The 26695-nt window shown below is 34.7% G+C and overlaps 1 protein-coding gene and 1 pseudogene across 1 annotated transcript; both read right to left on the reverse strand.

Moving 5' to 3' along the window:
* Positions 1–21935: 21935 nt before the first annotated feature.
* LOC148211704 (uncharacterized) lies at positions 21936–23200 on the reverse strand. The gene is made up of 6 exons (XM_088122562.1): positions 23058–23200; positions 22815–22982; positions 22621–22725; positions 22479–22551; positions 22297–22392; positions 21936–22214 (listed from the first exon to the last, which is right to left on the reverse strand). The coding sequence occupies exons 1-6, from the start codon at positions 23198–23200 to the stop codon at positions 22131–22133; spliced, it is 669 nt and encodes a 222-aa protein (XP_087978688.1). The 3' UTR covers positions 21936–22130.
* A 447-nt stretch (positions 23201–23647) lies between these two features.
* LOC111023590 (uncharacterized) lies at positions 23648–26170 on the reverse strand (annotated as a pseudogene).
* Between the last annotated feature and the right edge of the window lie 525 nt (positions 26171–26695).

Raw genomic sequence — 26695 nt, forward strand, 5'->3', positions numbered from 1 at the left:
TTTGATTCCACGCTTGTCAACTGCTTTTAGTGGCCATGCACATATACCTTGGGTCATCGTGAAAGCTCTAGAAAGAGGCTCCTCAACTCTGCTCTTTAATTTCATAGAAGGCGGCCTCACCTTCACAGTCACGTTTGTCACTTCATCAAGTCTATCATAGATAAACCACTGAAAAACTAAGCTATGAATACTTTGAAAATTATCTATCAAGTCCACGCATGGACCACCCAAAAAGGGCTATAGATTCATAGTGTTTTTACTATATCCATCAAGTCCATTCATGGACTATCCAAAGAAGGGCTATGGATTCACATATATATGCTTCATTACATCCATCAAGTCCATACATGAACCACTCAAAAAAAGGGCTATGGATTCATGCCAGTGAGAAAACATCATGGCTTGAGTCCCATACATCATAACTTGACTCCAGAATTACTCTTCTTGTTTTGTCTTTGGTGAGAGGATCTGCTAAGTTTCTTTCGGACCTTACATACTCCAAGGATATAATTTCATCTTTTAGCGACTGCATCACAGCTCCATGTCTTAGACGTATGTGGCGTCTCTTGTCATTGTACACACTGTTTTTTGAAATCCCGATAGCTACTTGTGAGTCACAATGTATGGACACAGGTACAGACTTCCTTCATAGTAGCACGTTTCCAAGAAGACCTCAGTCATTCAGCCTTTTGACCTGCCAGTTCAAGTGCTATGAACTCAGATTCCATGGTAGAGCGAGCAATGTAGGTCTGTTTTGCTGATTTTCATGAGATAGCTTCACCGCCAAAAGTAAACACATACCCGCTGGTGGAGCTCAGTTCATCATTATCTGTAACCCAGTTTGCATCACAATATCCTTCTATCACATCAGGAAACTTGTTAAAATGCAAACAATAGTCCATTGTACCCCTAAGATACCTCAGCAATCGATGTAGCTAGAGCAGTCCAATGATCTTTACTTGGGTTATGAGTGTATCTACTCAGTTTACTCACCGCATATGCAATATTATTGTCTAGTAGTGTAATTCATTAAAAACATGACACTACCTATGATCTTTGCATATTCGGATGGAGATACACTATCGTCCTTATTCTTTTTAAGACTAATGCTAGCATCATAAGGTGTTCTTATAGGTAATTTATCAAAGTGATCCAATTTTTTCAGCATTATCTCGATGTAGTGTGATTAACATAAGAAATATCCTTTATCATTTTTCCTTATTTTTACACAAAGTATTACATCAACCTCTCCTAAATCTTTCATTTCAAAATGTGAAGAAATGAATAACTTGGTATCATTAATGATATATAAGTTTAAAAAAAAATGAACATGTCATCAACATACAAGCATATTATCACACAATCAGCTCCAAACAACTTTGAGTATACACATGTATCAGAGTAATTTACTTTTATAACCATTGTTTACCAAAGTGCCATTAAATTTTTCTTACCATTGTTTAAGAGCTTATTTTAGGTCATAGAGAGATTTTTTAAGCTTGCATACTTTATTTTCTTGACCAGTAGCTAGAAAATATTTAGGTTGTGTCATGTACATCTCCTCTTCTAAATCATCATTGAGGAAAGCTATTTTTAGATCCATCTGATGTATTACTAAGCCTTGAATATCGACCTAAGCTACCAAAGATCCAATCGTAGCAATCTTGGTTACATGAGAGTACGTATCAAAGTAATCAATGCCATACTTTTGTGTGTAACCTACAACTACTAGTCTAGCTTTGTATTTTTCTATTATTCTATATGGTCTCATTTTTCTTTTAAAGATCCAATTACACCTAATAGGTTTATTTCCTATAGATAAATCTACCTGTCGCAACGTCATCGCGACGCAGAGCGGCCAACGTCATCCCATGAACAGTCTCTTTCGAGATAAGGGTTTGGAGTCGCCACCAATCATCTACGAGGTGTGATTGCTCACCTATTTTAAAAACTTGGTCTACGAAAAACAGATTTTGGTTCGGGAGTTGACTGAACTTAGGGAAGGTGTTAGCACCCTACGACACCCGTTCGAAAACGGTACCACATTCTATCATAAATTATCCTATTATTTTATTTGGTCCAAGAAAACATATTTTTGTTTTGATCGAAATGTCCTATGTTATATTGATTCACACCTTGTTATAAGATATGAATTAATATGTATGAGTGACACGAAGGCCATTAGAAAAATTAAGCACCTCGAGTAAATTGGAGGGTTCCAATTCCCGTCATTGGAGTTTTCAAAATAATTATTTAGTAAAAAAAATAATAACAAAAAATTTTTATTTTAAGGCACATTGAGACTTGAGCTCGTGACTTAAACGTTGACATGTAAACATCTCACCAATGTGCAAACACATTGGAATATAAGCTATGACCCCTTTTAAAATACAAAGTTTGTATTTTTTGAATTTTGTTTAAAAAAAAACTCTAAACGAAATCTTTATTTAAAATAATTATTTAGTAGAGACAATGATTAAAAAAAAAAGAAAATAAATAAAATAATTTTAATTTAAGGCATGTAAAGACTCAAACTTGGGGTCATATATATTATAACCCAAACATCTTACCACTATACTAACACCATAGATGCAAACATTGTACACTTTTACAAAATCAAAGCTTTTAACTTATTTTTTAAAACTAAAAAAAAAACTTACGAATTTTGTTTAAAAACAACTTTTTATTTATTTCGAAATTAAAGAGATTCTTCAAAAGAAAAAAAAAATTATTTCAAAATAAAGTCAAATTTACTTTAAACAAAATTTATTTGTTAAAACTGATATTTTGTTAAGATTCTTTTTCAAAAGATAACTGATATTTTGTTAAGATTCTTTTTCAAAAGATAACTATTTATAAAAACTAAAAGATCTTCTTGAAATCCTATTTTTTATTTCCTCCCTTTAAATCTCTGCAGAAGATAATTAAAAAGAAACTCGATGTCAGGAGAAAAAGAAAAAGTCATACTTGGAGAAGGAAGAGAAATATTTTTTTTTTACTTTTACACTTTTTTAAAAAAATATTTAAAAAAGAAAACTTGTCTTTTCAAGCTTTCTTTATTTACCTAAAAAAAATAATTAATTTTAAAATAAATTCTATTTATTTAAAACTTTGATTTTGAAAGGCTTATTCTCTTTAAAATTTTAACTGCTATTAAACACGGTCTTTTTATTTTAATTATAAAATAAAAAAAACATAAACGGTAAATTAAATTCAAAATCTACCAATTTAAAAAAGAACAAAAGAAAAATCTACTAATTTTAAATAAAAACTGCCAAAAAAATCTATACTCAAAATATGGAATTTTTAACAAAATACAACCTCTAAATTATCTCCAAAAACTGCCATTTATAACAAAACACAGATCGTAAACCTTCCAAAATCAACAATGAAAAACAACCTTAAATAATGGGGAAAAAAGGTTCCAAAAGCAATTGAAATCACAATGAAAGCAGTGATTATAAAAACACAAACACAATTTACTCACCTTGCTTACCAACGTAGGAGAAAATGGTGATTTCTAGAGAGAGAATAAGTGAAAAAGAAAGGGAGAAGCATAGAGATGACTGAGAAAAAAAAAAAACTCTTTTGTTCTGCTGTTTTCTGCACTCCTCTATGCTTACTCTCTATATCCCTGCTGGTCCCTCTATATCCCTGCGTGTCCTTTTGTGTTTCCCTCAGACTTTCTTAAATACATGCAGATGGCAACGGTAATATGGAGAAGGTAAAAGAGAGTTAGAGAAAAAGAAGGGAGAGTTAGAGAAAAAGAAGGGAATGAAAGGGAGAAGAGGCCACATACGTGGCTTTGATTGGAAAAAATCAAAGAGGAGAAAAAAAACTGTTATTAAAAACAATCATTTAAATTAAAAACCTAATTTATAAAATAAAACTAAAAAAAATCAAATCAAATCAAATTCTTTTTTAAAACAAAATTTATTTTTTTGGTTAAATTTAATTTAATTAAACTTTACATTAAAACTTATAATAAAGTAAACTTATGTTATTTTTTTAATAAAAATTAAAAATAAACCGGACCAAATACGGTGTCTACAGCTTGCCCCCTTTGTGTATCCTTGCAGAACTAAAAGGGTAGACAAAGGCAAAAGACAAAGTATTTGGGAAGGTGAAAATTTTATTCAGACAAGACAAGATAGAGATAGACCAACTTGACACTAGACGGGATCTCAACATGCAAAAGAACCTGTACTTGACACCGGCTTCGACCTCGATCTAGATCGGGTTCCATTTAACTGAAAGAGAAAATGCAAGGGACCTGGCTTTAACAACAGGCTTCGACCTCGACTTGGATCAGGTTCGATTTAACCGAATGATAATGCAATGGACCTGGCTATAACACAGGCTTCGACCTCGACTTAGATCGGGTTCGATTTAACCGACTGATAAAATGCAACGAACCTGACTTTAACAACAGGCTTCGACCTCGACTTGGATCAGGTTCGATTTAACCGGAGATAAAATGTAACGGACCTGGCTTTAACAACAGGCTTCGACCTCGACTTGGATCGGGTTCGATTTAACCGGATGATAATGCAATGGACCTGGCTATAACACAGGCTTCGACCTCGACTTGGATCGGGTTCGATTTAACCAAATGATAAAATGCAACGGACCTGGCTTTAACAACAGGCTTTGACCTCGACTTGGATCGGGTTCGATTTAACCGGATGATAATGCAATGGACCTGGCTATAACACAGGCTTCGACCTCGACTTTGATCGGGTTCGATTTAACCGGAGATAAAATGTAACAGACCTGGCTTTAACAACAGGCTTCGACCTCGACTTGGATCGGGTTCGATTTAACCGGATGATAATGCAATGGACCTGGCGATAACACAGGCTTCGACCTCGACTTGGATCGAGTTCGATTTAACCGAATGATAAAATGCTATGGACCTGGCTTTAACAACAGGCTTCGACCTCGACTTGGATCGGGTTCGATTTAACCGAATGATAAAATGCAACGGACCTGGCTTTAACAACAGGCTTCGACCTCGACTTGGATCGGGTTCGATTTAACCGAAAGATAAAATGTAACAGACCTGGCTTTAACAACAGGCTTCGACCTCGACTTGGATCAGGTTCGATTTAACCGAAAGATAAAATGTAACGGACCTGGCTTTAAAAACAAGCTTCGACCTCGACTTGGATCGAGTTCGATTTAACCGAAGATAAATATTTGATCACAAAAGATTACCAAGCTTACAAGCTCGGCTTGGACGAAATTATGATCTTGAGGATGAGCTGAATTTTTCTGAGCAGGATACCGGTAAGAGAAAACACTCCGACGCCAAGTCAGAAAAGATCCGAGTTGTATTAGAGAGAAAATATAGTGTTTGCGTACCTTTGATAGAGGCAAATGGTTTTTATATATAGGTAGGGTCTCTGACAGGATTCTTGATAAGACCTCAACGACCATTTAAGGTAAGCTTGAATCACAACATGCTATCATGGAGTTTGTCGGAATATGAGGCTAAGCGAGACACATCTAGGTCAGTTCAAACAAAGAATGGGAACGAGACCAAAGGAAATCTTGGTCGGATCGGTCATAACGGCACCAGCTCGAAAGACAGTCGAAATACCTAGGTGATAAAACTTGGCTTCAACAAACTTAATGAAACGTGTGAGCTAGAAAACTAGCTCCAACAGATTAAGATGCAATTTTTCAAAAAAAAAAAAAAAAAACTGCAGTTATTTGATTTACTAGAGGTTTATTATCTAAGTGCAGGACTTGGAATATCCTCTTAAAAGCTAAGTGCATGAGATATGCACTTTGACACATGACAATAAGACTAACAAAAACCACGTGTTCATGCTAATGGGAACTTCCAATGGCATCGTAGCAGGAGTCTGACATCCGAGCGAGAGGTCAGACCAATTCTATTTATCTTGACAACCGACACTACACTGCGTAGGTACCTGTGTAGCTGAGACGTCGATCGGTCATTTAATTGCGTCCTCTTGTAAACGAAAGAGCTCCATGCCAGATTTGGTTAATGAAAATCGGGTACCCTGCTGCTGACAATTGAGTGTGGCCTATCAACTAGCTCTAACTCTAAAGGCCAAGGAATGGCTAAAGAGATCTGTAGGAGGCTCCCTGGGAAGCTGTTGCGCGACCTCTAATGCGACTATCTTATGATGGATGAGTGCATCTACAATTGTGTATTACCCCAATGTCATGAATGATGCTCCATTTTATTTTGCATTTATTTTATCACTTGAAAATGTGTGACAACGTATGATCTGTTTTTTATTTAGCTTAACCAATGTATTTGATCTTCAATACATGATGCAATAATGTATATGCCTATCGAAAGCTAGAATGCAACATGTATGTATGATGCTAATTTTTGTTTTGACAATGGAATGTGATTATGAATGCACAATGCATGATACTTAAATTTTCATAATCTAATCATGATATGACAACCTTTTTTTTTTTGAAGAATATGTATGCAAGTGATGTGAATGCATAATTAGTGAAAATATAGTTGAGAGAACACCCCATACTTTGCAAAGATATAACTTTTTTTTTTGTCTACTCTCATCCTTCTTATTAACAATTATTTAGCAAAGAATCAAATGAGAAAAGGTAATGTCAACATTGGAAGAAACACATCAACTGTTCTGTTTTCCTTTTGCTTTTTTTTCTCTTTTTTTTCTTTATTTTTTTTAATGAATGTTTTCACTCGATTGGAGCTATACAAGGTAACTTCTCAACTATATCAGGTTTGGAAGGGAATTCTTTTGTAGAGGTATCCCATGTGCCAGTTTAGAGAACAATCAAAGGTAACTCATAGCATTGTACATTTTGTTTGATTAAACTGCTTCATAAACTCAACCTTATAATTGACAAGAAAAGATCGGTTACAAGAAAATGGATTTAACATTAGGAGTAATGGAGGATAGGAATCATGATTTTGCGACAAAGCTTGACAATGAATAAAAGTCAGCAGGCTTCCTTTTTAAAAAAAAAAACCAAGAATTCATGGATATTTTGTCAAATCTCTAGAACAATAAGAGATTGAAATATATTTTTAAGAGCTTTGGTGAGATGGGTTGCGTAACTCCTCAAGAGTTTATCTCATGTACCTCACTTCTTCTTTGAGCTTAGCTGGAGAAATTTGATGAAATCATCTTTCGAACCACATGTTATTCTTCACGGAAACGTTTTTGTGGTCCATTTTTAAGGTAAAGATCTTTTTAGCCTTAGCTCTGAAGTGTCGTTCTTTACGGCAATATTGTTGCAGTCTACTCATTGAATGTAAATGACTAGTCCTTTTAGCCTTCAATTTTAAAATGAAGTTCTTTATGGAATGTTGTATAACAGCCCACTTTTTGCAGTGAAGGACCTTCAAAATTGAAAGATTTCATGCGAGAGAAATGAGATCTCTTCAGTCTGAAGATGGCCTTTGTCTCATGACCCTACCCCAGCTTGCAAATGATAGTTTTGCTCTAGTGTAGCAGATGACGGTTTTTGCCCCAATATAGTAATAATCAAATTTGCCCTAGTGTGGAGATTTGCAAAGAAGACCTTGAAGTCTTTGAAATTATTGTTGTAGATTTCTGTTGATTGCCCTAGTCATTGAACTAAAATAGGGTGCAATCATGTATAAAAATGTGTAGTCGCCTCTACTGCTGTTTTAAATTATGTCTTTATTACTGCTCTAGTAAAAATTGCTCTCAGACGAAACTCATCAAAGGAGACTGAGATCTTGAGACTATTTGTCAGGTCGTTAACTTCCCAATTCTCAAAATCACTATCCTCGGTCTTGGAATCACTTTTGCTCAAAAGAAGAAAGTGGACGAAGGATTAAGATATGAGAACAATAGAAAAGGAAAGAAGGAAGTCAGAGTAGGGAAATTTTGAGCAGCTACAAGTACCAATTCATGAAGCAGTCAATCATAAGAGTTCAGTGTTATTTCAGTTACCTTCAAAGTTCTCAACATTATGTGGATAATGATGTGGTAGGCCTAACAAAAGGCTTTTATGATGAGTAATATTTGGATATTCATCACAAAATTGTATGTGACGGGCTGAGCAAATGATTTTTTTTTTGCAGCAAATGGTTAACTCTCAATGTTGACTATATTTACCATATATCGGTAAGCTAGGCTCAAGGTAGATTAGGCTTAAAGCAGGCTAAGCTCAAGGTTTTACAGGGAGTGAGTAATTTTGGTTCCTCACCTCAATAGGCATGCTTGCCCTAGTATGAAATTTGATGGTTTGCTGGTTAGCACATGAGAAGCAATAGGAAGACCAAGATAAAATTGGTTTGAGTTGCGGATTTAGCTCGACAACAAAGTCCGGAAAAATGGTTGAGTTTTGAAAAAGATTATATCTCACTGAAGACCTTGAAGGCGTTCGCATTTTCATTTTTTTCCCATTTTTCATTTCTTTTTTCCACTTCTTTTTTTTTGTTTATCATTCCACTTTTTCCCGTTTCCTCCAAGTGACTTACAATGATTGTTTTATTCTTGCTAAAATCTCAACTAACAAGAATGATAAAAGTAGACCATATTAAAAATATTATTGAGAAACTTCAAAACATGTAATTTCCTTTTTATCGCGTGCATTTAAAAAAAATATTTTTTGTTTTTGTTTTTTTGTTTTTCAACCGATGACATCATATGAGTGATACGTGAATGAATGTATGACTTTAATTTTTTTCTAGATGATGTTACGCAAATGTTAGATCACAAATTAGGGGAATTTTTTTTTGAAATTATTATCAACACGTGAACTAACGCATGCATGGGAACGATAGATGTTTTTTTATTCAATTTATGGACGACATGCGGAATGATGCATGCAAGATATATTCTTTTAGTTTATGATAGGGGTTTTTAGTTTAACTTTTCTTACGGGAAGAAAAAAACGTATTTAAATATGTTACAAAGTTCCCTAATGATATGATGCATATTCCATGCCATTATTTGTTTTTTAAAGCAATATTTCATGGAATTATTAGTGTATTTAAATGCATGCAAGATTCTAACTCAACCCAAGGGAGAGACATGAATATGCATGACATTTAATTCTAGGGTTAAAGCTTAACTCCTAAGTTTTGGATCGAAAATGAATGAATTTGAAAGTCTTTGGCGTGTCTACATAGAGACATTTATAATCCTTTTGAAAGACAACACTTTTAAATTCACTTAGAAGTAAAATGTGATGTAGTGCATGTTGAAAGCAAATGAATAATGAAAGGAGTGAATAAAAGGTAAATGATTTTTTATTTTATTTTTTATTTTTAAAAAATGGTTAATTTTAAAACCTTATAATTAAAACGTCAAATCAACCCTAAAAAACAATATGCCATGAACGACATAACAACCCACATAAAAATGCAATATGAATATCGTGTGAAGTTATGTACTAATGCATCCTAGAGGATAATGGCCCCCAAATCTTCCATATGCTTTGGCAGTATGGTCGACTTGAGTGGAGAATTTCATGCGCCTGCACGGGAACCGAAATTCCACGAAGGTCACACTACTCAGTCTCCGATCTAATCTTAAGGGTAAAGCCTGGGTAGGAGGCTTGTGAATGTGTGTGAGATGCGTGATGATGCAAAATAAAATCATAATGCATATAAATATTTACAAAAATTGAAAAAAATAACAAATGACAAAAATGGACCCAAAACATATTACAATAGGATAATAGACGACAAAATAAATGGCTTGACTTTGTTAATACTCCCTAGTGGAGTCACTAAGCTGTCGCAATGTCATCGCGACGCGGAGCAGCCGGCGTCATCCCATGAAGGCTCTCTTTCGAGATAAGGGTTTGGAGTCGCCACCAATCATCTACGAGGTGTGATTGCTCACCTATTTTAAAAACTTGGTCTACGAAAAACAGATTTTGGTTTGGGAGTCGACTGAGTGTAAGGAAGGTATTAGCACCCTACGACACCCGTTCGAAAACGGTACCACATTCTATCATAAATTATACTATTATTTTATTTGGTCCAAGAAAAAAATATTTTTGTTTTGATCGAAATGTCCCATGTTATATTGATTCGCGCCTTGTTATAAGATATGAATTAATATATATGAGTGACACGAAGGCCATTAGAAAAATTAAGCACCTCGAGTAAATTGGAGGGTTTCAATTCCCGTCATTGGAGTTTTCAAAATAATTATTTAGTAAAAAAAATAATAACAAAAAATTTTTATTTTAAGGCACATTGAGACTTGAGCTCGTGACTTAAACGTTGACATGTAAACATCTCACCAATGTGTGAATATAAGCTATAACCCCTTTTAAAATACAAAGTTTGTATTTTTTGAATTTTGTTAAAAAAAAAACTCTAAACGAAATCTTTATTTAAAATAATTATTTAGTAGAGACAATGATTAAAAAAAAGATAAGAAAATAAATAAAATAATTTTAATTTAAGGCATGCAAAGACTCGAATTTGGGGTCATATATATTGTAACCCAAGCATCTTACCACTATACCAACACCATAAATGCAAACATTGTACACTTTTACAAAATCAAAGCTTTTAACTTATTTTTTAAAACTAAAAAAAAAACTTACGAATTTTGTTTAAAAACAACTTTTTATTTATTTCGAAATTAAAGAGATTCTTTAAAAGAAAAAAAAATTATTTCAAAATAAAGTCAAATTTACTTTAAACAAAATTTATTTGTTAAAACTGATATTTTGTTAAGATTCTTTTTCAAAAGATAACTATTTATAAAAACTAAAAGATTTTCTTGAAATCCTATTTTTTATTTCATCCCTTTAAATCTCTGCAGAAGATAATTAAAAAGAAACTCGATGTCAGGAGAAAAAGAAAAAGTCAGACTTGGAGAAGGAAGAGAAATATTTTTTTTTTTTACTTTTACACTTTTTTAAAAACATATTTAAAAAAGAAAACTTGTCTTTTCAAGCTTTCTTTATTTACCTAAAAAAAATAATTAATTTTAAAATAAATTCTATTTATTTAAAACTTTGATTTTGAAAGGCTTATTCTCTTTAAAATTTTAACTGCTATTAAACACAGTCTTTTTATTTTAATTATAAAATAAAAAAATAAACGGTAAATTAAATTCAAAATCTACCAATTTAAAAAAGAACAAAAGAAAAATCTACCAATTTTAAATAAAAACTGCCAAAAAAATCTATACTCAAAATATGGGATTTTTAACAAAATACAACCTCTAAATTAGCTCCAAAAACTGCCATTTATAACAAAACACATATCATAAACCTTCAAAAATCAACAATGAAAAACAACCTTAAATAATGGGGAAAAAAGTTCCAAAAGCAATTGAAATCACAATGAAAGCAGTGATTATAAAAACACAAACACAATTTACTCACCTTGCTTACCCCTGTAGGAGAAAATGATGATTTCTAGAGAGAGAATAAGTGAAAAAGAAAGGGAGAAGCATAGAGATGACTGAGAAAAAAAAAAAACTCTTTTGTTCTGCTGTTTTCTGCACTCCTCTATGCTTACTCTCTATATCCCTGCTGGTCCCTCTATATCCCTGCGTGTCCTCTTGTGTTTCCCTCAGACTTTCTTAAATACATGCAGATGGCAACGGTAATATGGAGAGGGTAAAAGAGAGTTAGAGAAAAAGAAGGGAGAGTTAGAGAAAAAGAAGGGAATGAAAGGGAGAAGAGGCCACATACGTGGCTTTGATTGGAAAAAATCAAAGAGGAGAAAAAAAAACTGTTATTAAAAACAATCATTTAAATTAAAAACCTAATTTATAAAATAAAACTAAAAAAAATCAAATCAAATCAAATTCTTTTTTAAAACAAAGTTTATTTTTTTGGTTAAATTTAATTTAATTAAAACTTTACATTAAAACTTACGTTATTTTTTTAATAAAAATTAAAAATAAACCGGACCAAGTACGGTGTCTACACTACCAATTTCCAAGTTTGATTCATAACTATGGAGTCTAGCTCACTTTTAATAGCTTCTTTTCATAGGCTAGAATCTAAGACATTTATAGCTTCTTGGTAGGTTTAGGATATTCGTCTATCAAATACATGTAATCGAACTGATTATCTATCTTGTCAAAGTTTTTTACTAGATAGGAAGTTAGGAAGTCAGGTCCAAAGTTTTTACTAACATTTTGCCTTTTACTTCTCCCGGGTTCAGAATCTATTGTATCATTAGATCTAGGTTTAGGGTCTAGCATATCAATAGAAGTGGAGGGCAATGACATGCATGCAGTTTTTGAAGTACCACCAGATTCACCATTCGTTCTAATCATAGGGAAGATATTTTCAAAAAATACAGCATCTCTATATTCACATATTGATTTTTCATTCAAGCTCATGAGTTTATATGCAAAACTATTTTGAGCATAACCAATGAAAACACAATCAAAAGTTTTAGATCCAACCGTAGGTTTTTTGAATGCTAGATATGCCACATTTGCGAAACACCCCCACACCTTCAAGTAGCTTAGGTTTGGTGAATACCTTTCCAGAGCTCGTATGATGTCTTATCCTTTTGTGAGGGACCCTATTAAGAATAAAACAGGCAGAAAATGCAGCTTCCGCCCACATATCATCAGATAAACCAGAACTTAATAGCATGATATTTATTTATCATTTCTTTTAAAGTTTTATTTTTCCGTTCAGCTATTCCGTTTTGTTGAGGTGAATATGGAGCAATAAATTTATGTATAATTCTACTTGATTCACAAAAATCCTTAAGCGAATTATCACTATATTCACCACCCCTATCTAATCTTATCCTTTTTATTTTTTTGTTTAATTGGTTTTCTACTTTATCTTTGAATTTCAAAAACATACTACTAGCTTCATCTTTAGGTTTTATGAGATATATTTTCGTATATCTAGAAAAAGCATCAACAAAATAAATATAATATTTTTTCCACCTCTGCTAGTTGTGAATTAGCTAAATTATAATGAATTAATTCTAGGAATTCAATACGCTTTGTAATGACAGATTTAAAAGGTTTTTTTTAGCAAACTTTGTTTCTACACAGATAGGAAACTTTGTAGTTTGAGACAAATCAAAAGCATTAATTAAATTTAAAGTTCTAAGCCTTTTAATTGATGCAATATTTACATATCCTAATCTACCATGCCACACATCAAGAGACTCAACGATGTAAGCAGAACTAGAATTAGTTTCATCTGAAGAAGTAGTGTTGAGAATAGACAAACCATCTGCTACATAGCATTTACCAACAAAGTAACCATTTTTTGTGATAATAACCTTATTGGCCTCAAACACAATCCTAAGTCCGGCTCGGTTTAGTAGATCTCCTAACACCAGATTCTTACACAGGGAAGGAACAGTACATTACTTAATGATAAAATTTTGCTAGATGTGAGTTTCAAGAGAACCTTCTCTTTCCCAAATACTCCAACTGTGGTAGAGTTCCCTATAAAAATACATTAACCATTAACAGAGTCCTGAAAGTCATGGAAGAGGTCACAGTTCGAGCAGAAATGTCTGGACGTTCCTGTGTCAAGAATCCAGTCGCATTTGTTCTCTACCAGATTTGCTTCCACAACCACAGCGGCAACGATGTCATTCGTCTCTACAAGGCTGGCTTGTGGGGTAGCCATTTGATCTTTCCTATCTTTCCTCTGAGTGTATTGATAGGATTTGTGTCTGAGTTTTCCACAGACATAGCATACCAGTTTGGATGTCTCGATTCTTCCACCAGTATTTTTAGGTTGGAGACCTTTGTTCTTTTGAGCTTTTTATCCCTTGCAATTTGCTCCCCTTTGTTCTTGAACTTGTATTTGGAAACATTAGAAGATTCAATCAAGTTGGCTTTAACCGAATTTAAGGATTGAGAAGAGATCTTATCCTTTAGCCTGTTGGCTTCCTCCATGCGCACGTGACTGATCAGTTCTTACAAAGTCACATCTTTCTTCTTATGTTTCAGGTGGTTGCGATAATCACTCTAGGAAGGAGGAAATTTCTCAAGCAACACATTGGCCTGAAGAATCTCGCACATCTTCATGCCTTCATACAACACAGTTGCCACCAGGTTCTCGTACTCATGAACCTGATCCATCACAAGTTTGTCATCCGACATTTGAAATTGTAGCCATTTACCGACGACGTACTTCCTTTTGCCTGCATCGTCTCCATCATATTTAGACTCTAACATGTCCCAAATGACCTTTGCAGTTTTTTGGACTACAAAGAGATCAAAGAGAGAGTCGTTCATATGGTTGAGAAGACGTCGGCAGACTATTTTGTTGTCTTTATCGAATTTGTCAACTTCGACGATAGTGGCAGCAGATGTCCCGAGATCAGCATCAACAGTTAAAACGGTGGCAGTAGCAACGACATGTGGATCAATGATGGTTGTGGTGATGGTAGCGGCAGTGGCAATAGCAGCGGCGGTAATGGTGGTAGCGGTAGCAATGACGACAGGTTAAGCAATAGTGAGAATGTAGTCGATCTCCAACTGCTCAAAGAAAATCAGTAACTTCTATGACCATCGACGGTAGTTGAATCCGTCGAGTGGTTCCAATTTTGACAAGTTTGACATGACCTTAAATGAAGTGCTAGGGGAAAGAATTTTCTCCTTTGAAACTCGTACTCATAGAAAAAGGAAAGGATGACAACCGCTTAATATAGCATAGCTATAAATCTTATTCTGCTTAAAAGAAGAAAGGGGCATCTTTCGCTTGACTTTTGTGTTGCGAGTGCATGCGTCCACCACGGTCAGGGCTTTCACAGGTACCTTGTACGTAGTTAAGGTGAAGCTTTGTTTGGTGTTGATTCTAGACTAGACTGGAAATAACCCTATGACAGACCTAGCTGAAATTTGATGTTGATTCGGGAAAAGCGGAATCCGCGGGATAAAAGGTTTGGTTTAGGAGAAAAATGATATGTTAGTTTGGAATAAACTGGATATGCTGCTGAGGGAAATACTGCTTCGAGAGAGGGCGGTACGGAAAGAATTTTGTGATTCACCTAACACTTCAAAGCGTTACGGTTGTGCTTCTTTAGAGGGAAGCAAGCGCGCCAAGCTAAGAACAAAACACAATACCCGTCCACTTTTTCATCGACTTTTGGAAAAAAGGAAGATTTCAGCTACTTTCGGAAAACAAGGTCAAAAAGAAAGAAAATCGTAAAAGGCATAGTAGGCAGGGAAGGAAGCACCATAAGCTACAAGCTCCCCATCAACCGCCTCGGTTCGAGGTTTTTTTCCTTCGAGGAAGGTCCACTCCTTTCATAAAACAAGGTCAAAATGACAGACTCAATGAGCCGCCTTTGAGCAGTGCTTCTCCTGTCGACTCATAGAAAGTCGAACCAATCTGTTTTGTTCCACTTTGAAGCATGATCGGCACCGGTGCTGCTGCAACGGCCATCAACGGCAACAAGTGGCGTCATCGGATGAAGACTTCTGCTTTAGGTGATTCGGGGGGAGCGGATGCGTCTCTATCTTTGGATTCTGAGTCGGATACTTCCTTCATACGAAGCGGATTCCCCGGTGTTTGCGTATGCGTCTGTCGATGCGTCTTCGGATTCGGCTTTAGCTGAGACTTCTGTTTCTCTAGTGGCAACAGCTTCTTCAGATGCCGAAGAAGAAAAAGAATAATCCGATTCGGCATCTTCAAGAGTTGAAGTTGAACAGGCGCACTCACTGAAGGAAGCCTTCCGACCCGGAAGAGGCCTATTCCGCTGGTTCGGATTGGGAAAGAGCGGGCACCGATCCTCTCTTTTAACCCTCGAAAGAGCGATTGCCGGGAATAGCAGGACAAAGACTCTCTTTTTCATATGTTGTGAAAACCGGACTCTAGTCTTCGGCCTCCAACTATCTTTCTTTCTTTAGCTAAGGACAAGCCAAGCTAGAAGCTAGAATAGAATTTGTCAACTTCGACGATAGTGGCAGCAGATGTCCCGAGATCAGCATCAACAGTTAAAACGGTGGCAGTAGCAACGACATGTGGATCAATGATGGTTGTGGTGATGGTAGCGGCAGTGGCAATAGCAACGGCGGTAATGGTGGTAGCGGTAGCAATGACGACAGGTTAAGCAATAGTGAGGATGTAGTCGATCTCCAACTGCTCAAAGAAAATCAGTAACTTCTATGACCATCGACGGTAGTTGAATCCGTCGAGTGGTTCCAATTTTGACAAGTTTGACATGACCTTTTAGATCAGATAGCAGCCATGGGTAGATAGGGATTTTGCTTTCAACTATAGGAACATAAAGGACAAAATTGGAACTGGGAGGAAAAATCGTTGTGTAGTGGGTGGAACCACTACCTTGAAAGCAAAATCGACATGACCTTGGTGCTACATCGTTTTACTGCCGGTATGCTCCCCAAGGTTAACACAACCTCTAACTCATACGTGCACTCGTTGGAATGGGAGTGAAATCAATCTTGTGCTCAGTTAAGGTAGTGGAAAGAAGTGAAAAAAGTGAAGGAATAGAGTGGAGAATAGGAGAAAATCGAGAATGAATGTGATGAAATGAAATGGTAGGGAATGACTTTTTTATACTGATAGAGTGACCCAAAATAGAATTAAAATTTTAAAAAATAAAAAATTCAAAATGATTATGGTTACCATGTGTCATTTGACTAGCCCTTTCTTCTCTGCGCCACGTTTCTTGACTTCCTTTCAACACGTGTTTTTGACTTTATAGAAGAAATTTGTCCCAAAAAAAAGCTAGGCCCGAGTCTGAGTCTGCCGGACGGCGGCAGCGCGCGTGTGGGCCTTGGTCTTGGCTTACCTCACACCAATTTATAAGTCCAATACACAGTCAATGCTTATAAACCAACTTCCCAAATGTTATGCTTTCGATATAGGACAAAAGCAGGTTAATATTTGTCATTCCAACAACATTTACCTCGAAACAAATTTTACAGAGGTTTCGAAGCTATTAAAAGAAGAAGTAGACATCACCGAAATCTGTTGGATAGTAGACGAAATCAGGACTCTGATGGCTCAAAAATTGGTGGCTTTCGTCCATTCCATTTACCAAGAGGCAAATTTTTTTGCCCATCAGATTGCGTGACATTTTTCGGAAGAAGAAGAGGTGATCTGGAATGTGGGTTTTTCTAAGTTCCCTGTTGTTGATTTAGATCTTTTTGTTACTTTGATTTTCAAAAAAATAGAAAAAAAACATTATTTTAACTATTGACAAATGTGAATGACTTTTATTTTTAATATTTTTTTATCAAATTATTTTAAAAAATATACTATACACCAAACTATTTCCAACAATAATATTTGGAGAAAGAGTGATGGTCGCGATAAAATACACTTGTTTTTGTTTTTAATTTTAGATGAGTTGTTTTGGCTCGCATAAAGGTTCAAGTAAGTTGGGTGGAATTTTTGAAAAACAAATAGGAAACCTTTTTAGAAGACGCCTCCTTGGGCTTTTTGAAAAATTTTAAAAAGTGGAGATTTAAATTTTGGGGGTTATTTTAGATTTTAAATTAATTGGAGTGTGGTAATTTGCTATTTTGAATTAAGTTTGTGGGTTTTAAAATTAAACTCTTTGGTTTTATTTTAAAAAAAGAGATTAAAGATTTGAGTTTTAGTTTTGAACCAATTTTTTAATATTATTATTATTTTTTATCTTAACGAGATGCCTCTTAACCTCATTTTAGAAGTGGATGAGGTATTGATTTCATGAGCTTGTCTCCTCCTTCACCTTCAAATTGTAAGAATGCTTATCATCCCACTCCAAAGTGTTAGCTAAGGTCTCTAGGAGATCAAGTCAATTTTAGAAAAAAACGGTTAATATTAATAGAAAAGACTAGTCTTTAACGTTGGATGATTTTCTGTGGACATATAATACAAGTTATAAACTTTTCTTGACATGTCTCTCTATAGATAAATTTTTGGTAAAGTTTGCATTTGCCATTATAATTAGAACATAAAGCATTTTTGGGCGACTAAGAGATTGTCTTTTGACCTTTGCTTCTGCAAGTGAATCAAAGAAGCTCCAATTGTGGAACTTGAGAAGCAAAGAAATTTTTTCTTATGGAAATGCGAAAATTTTTAAAGATAAAACTAAGCAATGACATGATAGCCTTAGGCCTAAAATTTTTGAAGAAGACAGCTTAGTTATGCTTTCTAACTCTGGTTAAATTATTTCCAAAAAAACTAAAGTCTATGGTGGTCTACTTTCGAGAAGCAATAGAAAGGGAGAAGACCTCTATCCAATTTTCAGGAAATTGTGAAACTGAAAAGAAAATTTATTTTTCCTTTTCGATTTTTATTTGAAATTTTTTGAAGGAATTTGTGAAAATTAGTTAGGTTTAGTTTTTTCTTTTGTTTTAGTTGTCGAAAATAATTGTGGTTAGGTTGTTTCGGCTGAAATGATATTTTCAGGAAGTTAGTTTGGCGAAATTTTTGGAAAATTGAAAAAAAAAAATTTGAAAAGGTACATGACACCTTAGCCTTTCAAAAAATTAATCTTGGGGTTCATTTAGAATAGAAAGGAAGTTATTGTAGCAGAAATTACTTACTGTAAGTGTACGGGTCAAACTTTAATAAAGTGGTAAGTCAATATCGATATCGTCCTCTGGATTGAGTTTCTATATGACTCAAGTACCACAGATACAATCGCTCAATTTTTATTTAGAGAATCAAAATCAAATGAGAGAATATAATCAAAACAAATAAACATGCAATAATAAAGATAAAAACAATTGGGAGAAATGTCCTCGGGAATTGATTTCACCTATTGAATCTATGAACCAATTAATCAATTACTCAATATTGAACGAATTAGATATTCTATAGGCCAAGAACTCTCAAATCTCGACTGTCTCTCCTGAGCGTAAGCTAATTCTTCTTACCAATTATGAAACCAATATCCATATCTAGTTACAAGTAAAGACTTTATTGAACAAGTCTTTTAACGACCTCTAAAGGACTTTTAAATCTCTCGATCTTAAAACCCTTTACTTATGCATCCCAGTTCTAACTCTAAACCACCTCTCCCGAGCATAAGATTTCAAGTCTAAAATCAATCAATCTATGCCAGTAGATTCAAGGTATGAAGCATAGAGAAACATACATAGAACATTCATAAACTTTCAATCAAGAAAACTAAACAATCAATGCATAAAGTTCAATGGCTACATCAATCCCTAAGATAAGAGGTTTAGCTTCTCATAGTCAATGTAAAACAATAAAATCACAATGAGAATTCCATAACAAAACTAGAAAAATCAAGGGAAAGGAGAAGAAACTATGTTCCGCGTATCGATCATCTGTTCTCGAAGCGAGCTCCACGATCCTGAGCCTTGAAAATCTCTTTTCTAAGCTCTCCAATGGTCGCCTTGCCCTCCAAATTGACCAAAAAGGCAAACTGCCAAAAAACCTCTCTCAAACTCCTCATTCTCGACGGCTGCAAAACCCTAGTTTTATAAAAAAATCGTTGCGGCAGCGCCATGGCCCTATATGCAGGGCCATGTCACTATATACAGGGCCATGGCGCTACACTATTCACAAAATAGGAAATTTAAACTTCGGAGCGCCACGACGCTCTCGGGTTTTGGCTTCAAATCTTGTTGTTATTCCATGTTGGACACTTTGATTCCAATTTTTCTCTCATTTTGATCCAAATATGTCTCGTTTCTCTCGGTACTTTATTCCTGCAAAATATATCTTATGTGCTTAAATTTGTCATGAAGAAACGAAAACTAACAAATAATTTCAATATAAATCTCATGAAATGTAGCTCACAAAGTGTGCTATCAAATACCCCCAAACTTAGCTTTTTGCTTGTCCTTAACCAAACATAACTACTTTGTATCCAATGTTCTCATACATAATACATAAAAGTTAAAGGGTGTAAATCTCATCTTATCAAATTCCCCCCACCTAAATCATGCTTATCCTCAATTATATCTTAATTCAACATACTGAATCTCCTTTCTAATCACCTTTCACCTTTCTCAATAATCAATAATACAAGTAAAGTCAATCACACATATATGAGATGAACCGAAATGACAATTAAGAGAAAAAGCAATGGTAGGATATAATTTTTAAAAACTCAAGCATCTCATTAACTTATTGAAATCAAATATAAAAGACTTAACACCCTCACAAACTTTCACTCAAATCTCTCAAAGTGTTTTTAGGGGTGTTTTTAACTCTCAAAATCAAAACAAAGCATGTTATTACCATAGGCTTGCAAATGAACCAAATCTGCCCACTTAAAGATAAATTGAATGCAAAAATCAAAGAGACTTTAATAATGGATGTAATGGGGCTTAGGTAAGGGTGAGATAAAAGGGAATCTAAAGGTTCAAAGTCAAGATAACAAAGATGATAAGTTACATGATAGTCACATAAGACAATGAACTACGATTCGTTTGAATTATATGCCCCCATCTTCGAATACTAACGATCTTGGAGAAGTGACATCAATTAATTGCTTCTTGAAAAATATTTCTCCGTATAAACGACACAACGTAGTTTCTTTTCATGATCAAAACACCACCCCTTCTTTTTTTCTTCTCTTCTCTTTTTCACTTTTTTTTTTCAGTTTGTACACACAACTTCATAATTACTTGAAAAAATGAATGTGGTATCATGCAACGTTTTCACCTTTATCTTGACAATGGTAGAAATATTGAGGATAATTAACGAGAAAGCTTTAGGTTTAAATATGACGTGCAAACCAAGAAGAAATGAGAAATTAAGCTCAAAGGTGGCTTTCTAATGGAAAATGTAAAAAAGGTTGGCTTTTTAGAAGTCTCAAATTTGGGTAAGCCTAAATTGCCCTTGTCATATTAAAGCATTGATCCAAATAAGCCGCCACAAAATGCATTCATAGGCAAGTTCTAGAATAATCAGCAAGTTCTAGAATAATCATGTTATGTTTGATTACACACGAGAATGAAAATAAATTGAGCAAATATAAGGGTTGGTTCACTACAACAAATCTGCTATTTCATGACGGGCATTGCCCGACATTAAACATTAACCATGTCGGTCACTGACCGACATCTATACGAGTGTCCTTGTTTCCCTTTCATGTCGGACAGTTTTAAGGTCGGGCATTGCCCGTCATGTATATTTTCTTTCCATCCGGACATGGCCGTCATGAAACAACCCTTTTCAGGTCGGGCATTGCCTGTCATGTATAGCGTTTTTCATGACGGACGTGCTGTCATGAAAGAATAACCATGACGGGTGACGACCGACATCTTTATGACTGTCCTTGTTTTGTGACCGTCATTGTATGTGCAACATTGTTTGTACGCCATTGTTTGTACGTCATCTTTTGTGTGACATTGTTTGTACGTCATTGTAGCTACATCGATATGTGCGTCATGGAATGACTATATTTCATGACAGATATTGACCGTCATTATTTCATGAATAAATAAATTAAAAAAATAGTTGGTTGCCCAGACGTGGCTAACCAACTATATATATTTCCTTCACACCTATGATAATATCTGAATATGCAACTAAAACTTTTAACACATTCATCCATTATAAAACAATATCTAATCTAAAACTTAACTAAAAAACTAACCTTAGACTCAAAACACAAATAATCAAAAGTACAAATTTTAACATAACCTCTCCACTTTTAGAATAACTCAAAACTAGCCAACAATATATCTCTCCCTTCCAACCTATTTCTATAAAAGCTTAACAAAAACACAAACAATCAAGAGTAAGTACAAATTTCATCATGACCTCCCCACTTTAGAATATAACTCAAAACTAACCAACCAATATATCTCCTTCCAACTGAACTCAAAAACTAACCTTAAACTCAAAACACAAATAATCAAAAGTACAAATTTCAACATAACCTCTCCACTTTTAGAATAACTCAAAACTAGCATGGTTATAAACAAAACAAACACTTCTATATAAACACCCTTCCACACAAGAACAAATGGGACGGCCCGTCCCTCCAACAAAACTACATTCAGCATTAGAATCCAGACTTCAGCATCATCCAGTCAAATACTTCTATAATAATCCAAAACTAATATGTTATGCAGTACATTTCAAACTTCAAACTTCAAACTTCTACATATTATAAACAAGACAAAGTATTTCTAATCTACCAATTACTACACAGAAAGTAGTCTGAACCAAATACTTACATCAAATAAACACAACTAATGAATCCATAGGTACTACACAAATCGTCCAACAAAAGATGTCCATTCTATTCGAACTTCGTAGATTTCTTCTTGTTGATAGGCACTTTTTGTATTAAACTACAAAAAAAGAAAAAGAAAGATAATACTAATATAATGACAAATCATATATAAACACATAAAGGTATATGATAATACATACAAGTTCAGTAATATGAATATGAGGGTTCCGTACTATTTCTCGTATATACTTTTGCAAATAGTACCCACACTCGATAGAACCTGGTTGTCGAGGACACTACATATAGAAAATTTGAAAAATAACAAAATTATGAGTTATACAAAGGATTTACTGCGACATTGTTATGAGTTATGCAAATTTACCTTCACAGGTTTCCAAATTGTAGTACTGCGAGATTGTTGAGTAGAATGTTTGGCTTGCCACATTTTCAATGATCTAAATAATTTGAAACATTAGAATAACATAATTGTAAAAATTTCAACTATAAGAGTTCATGGCACTTACGTGTTTATGATTCCCTTATAATTTTCTTCAATCTTACTTCTTAGAGAGTCCAATACATAAATACAATTCTCTCGGAGATGTATAACAAACAACTTCCAGTGAAAACTATTAATAACCAACATGATAATATTATCATTCATGCATGGATAAAGGAAACTATAAATAAGTAAAATGAAGTTAAATTGCTAGCTTACCCGCTATTATGTGGGATGAGTACTACTTGTTCTAAGTTACCCATGTCTAACCTGTTGGCTAGATGTCTGGAACAAGTTTCTTGAGACATTATTTGTGGTAAAATGTTGTCCGGGTCAACCACCAAGAACTTCTTACATGTCTTCTCTTCACATTCATTCAAAAGATACCTAAAAATATAATTGTAAAACATTAAACTTCTTAGTTAATGAATCTAAGATATAAAATAGATTTAATATACTTACGATATGTATGTGAGCACACACATATAACCTATTTCAATCATCTCGCAGTATTGCATGATGTCGTCAAGTGTTAAAGTAATGATCTTCTCTCTTCCAAATATGTGATCACCAATATTGAATTCAATTACATCCTCGTGGTTCATCGTACGCATGACATATTGATTTAGGAGTTTAATAGTCATATGGACATCAATATGTTTAGATGATTGTGTTATCGGCTTCGATGTTCGCGGAGAAGGAACCTTTGACAAACAAAATAATTGCGAATTAAATTATAAACTAGAAAAGTTTATTACTTTAATAAAAATTCTAAACTTCTAACCTTTACACAATCGAAAATTTTATCTTTAAGTTCTTGGGGAACTTCTTTCCAATTATTGTAAATGATTGGAATTTGTTGTCGAACACAAACTCCAATAAAGCTTTGCATTTTTTATGCATTATCGCCATCTGGTTGACCTATGTCATTATACTGAATTGTCAACAATGAACCCTCAGAGTTTCTTACGTTAGCCAATTCACGAATGGTTGTTGGGCCTCGACGAACAACTTTTCTGACCTCAACTTCATTGTCACCACTGCTATTAGAATCACCCATTTAAAAGCTCTGCAACCAAAACACAAAATATACAGTTAATATGTTAACTTATAAAAACATAGTAAAAATAAATCACTAAATGACATACCGGTGTTTAATGTACTATTATTAATCCATGTACCCTCACAATCATTTCTAACATACGTAGATGACGTTTCATCGCTTTCATGAAATGTCTCGATATTTGGCATACTAGGTAAAACTCCATAACCACAATCTTCAACATTATCTCCTAATTCATCTTCGTAGAAATCATCTTCAACTATTCGTTGAGGAGATGTTAAAACCACCGACCAACGAGGATTAACAGGATCTCTCACAAAGAACACTTGCTTTGCTTGAAAGTCTAAGATAAATGAGTCTAATTTATGTCCAATACGATTTAGGTCCACGTTAGTAAAACCAAGTTCATCTATTTTAAGTCCCTTCTTATTCTCAACCCAATCACATTTGAATAAGATAACTGTCAAATGATGATAGTCAAGCTCCCAGATTTCTTGTATTACACCATAAAATGTCATATCTGAAATGATAGGGCTCTTGTCTTTAGCACTGGAAACTTGCATTGTATTAGCAGTTATACTAACTCCACTATTTTGAACCTTTCTTCTATCATCACGTCTTTTTGTGTGATAATGACAACCATTAACCACGTAACCACAATAGGTGGCTACATCTGGACGAGGCCCATGTGCAATCCATCTTAAAGAAGGTGTTATGGAGTTATTCGGCACCGCGAGAGCAAGTGCAACCTACGATTCAATTTCAAATAAGTAGCTGACATTTAAGTATACCTTAAATTGTATGGTTAGAGATTAAGATTACTCGTTCTCGCAACCAACTACTAAATGTGCGATTATGCTCATCTTGGAGCCACTTCTTGTTTTTAGATTTACTTGGATTAAGCTTAGACAAAACATCCATGTGTTGCCTGTTGCAAATATAACATATGTCAATGACAAAGTTATGATCTAGATGATCACTTAATTAGAAAGTTATGAAGAGAATGAAATTTGCATACCCTACGTATGGAAGCACATCATTTACATTTTGAAGGACATAAAGGTGAGCTTGATCTAGTTGATCCTTACTCGGTTTGCTGTAAGAAGCAATAGACAATGGTCTATTAATGTCTGAATTCTCCTTCCTCATCGATGACCTCAACCCAATTGAATCAATTCCAGATAGATATTCAGAACAAAACTCTACAGCTCCTTGACAATATAACTTTCTCCAATGCATCCCTCCGCTCGCGTTCTATTTCTTACATAACTCTTCATTATTTTCATATATCGTTCAAAAGGATACATCCACCTCAAATACATAGGTCCACAAAATTCCACCTCTCTTACAAGATGCACCACAAGGTGTACCATTATTGTGAAGAATCCCGATGGAAAATACTTTTCTAACAAACATAAAGTGACGACTATGTCTTCTTGCAAGCCTTTTAACTTGGACAAATCCATTGTTTTGCTACATATAGCATTGAAGAAGAAGCATAGTCGAATAATGGCATATCTAACATATTTCGGTAAAATACCACGAATGGCCACCGGTAACAATTGTTGCATAAGAACGTGATGGTCATGTGACTTGAGGTTATTAAGTTTCAATTCTTCGAGCGACACTAGAGACTGTATGTTAGATGAATAACCTTCGGGTACTTTAGTTTCTGATAGTGTCTTACACAAATTCAATTTCTCCACCCGTGATAATGTATAACATTCTGGAGGTAAGAATATCCTTTTCTCTCCCACTTGAGGGGCCAGCTCTGATCTAATATTCAATTCGACCAAATCTAGACGAGCTTGTAATCCATCCTTTGATTTTCCTGGAATATCAAGTAATGTGCAAATAAGATTTGAGCACACATTCTTTTCAATGTGCATCACATCTAAACAATGCCGCACATGAAGATGCTTCCAGTACTCCAACTAAAAAAAATAGACTTCTTTTTCCAATAACTATTAGAAAGATCTCCATCATTTTTTTTCTTTTTTCCTTCATTTTTTCCTTTCTTACCAAATGAATATTGGAGTCCACTTGTTTTTGCAAGAATTTCTACTCCACTGAATGGTTCATGAGCGAATCCCAATTCTGGTTTACCATTAAATGCTTTCTTCTGCTTCCTATATGGATGATTACGAGGTAAAAACTTACGATGCCCGAGATACGCCATCTTCCTCCCTTTTGGCAAATAAATGGATGAAGTTTTCTCCCCACAAATTGGACATGCGTGATATCCTTTTACCTCACAACCACACAAATTCCCATACGCAGGAAAATCATTAATAGTCCACATTAAAATCGCTTTAAGTGTAAAACACCGTTCTTGATATGCATCAAAACATTCAACTCCATCATTCCAAAGCTTCTTCAAATCATCAACTAATGGAGCTAAATAAACATCTATGTCATTTCCTGGTTGTTTGGGACCAGATATTAATGCAGTCAACATCCGAAATTTTCGCTTCATGCACAACCACGGGGGTAGATTGTACGTCACCAACATAACTGGCCAACAACTATATTTACTATTTTGTTCACCATGTGGATTGACCCCATCTGTTGAAAAAGCAAGACGAAGGTTTCTAGGCTCTAGACCAAACTCTGGCCACAATTTGTCTACTTCTTTCCACGAAATTGAGTCTGCTGGATGTCGTATATATCCATCACTTACTCTTTTTTTGGCATGCCAAGTCAAAAAACTTGATATTTCTTTGCTTCGAACATTCGTTCAAATCTTGGAATTGGAGAGAAGTACCACATGACTTTGGCCGAAACATTTTTCATTGCTTCCTTTGAATCTTTACGAAGCTTCCATCTTGATGTTCCGCAAATGGGGCATTCATCTGCATCTGAGAGTTCTTTTCTAAACAAGCAACAATCCTTGCGGCAAGCATGAATCTTCTCATACTTCATCCCAAGAGTACATAAAGTTTTTTTTGCTTGATACATAGAATTTGGAATTTCATTAGGACTTGGTAACATATCACGAACTAATGCCAACAACTCAGTAAAACTTCTATCGCTCCAT

This window comes from Momordica charantia (assembly GCF_013281855.1).
Source record: "Momordica charantia cultivar OHB3-1 chromosome 4 unlocalized genomic scaffold, Mcharantia_2.0 BLBB01000004.1, whole genome shotgun sequence".
In the NCBI taxonomy this organism is placed as follows: Eukaryota; Viridiplantae; Streptophyta; class Magnoliopsida; order Cucurbitales; family Cucurbitaceae; genus Momordica; species Momordica charantia.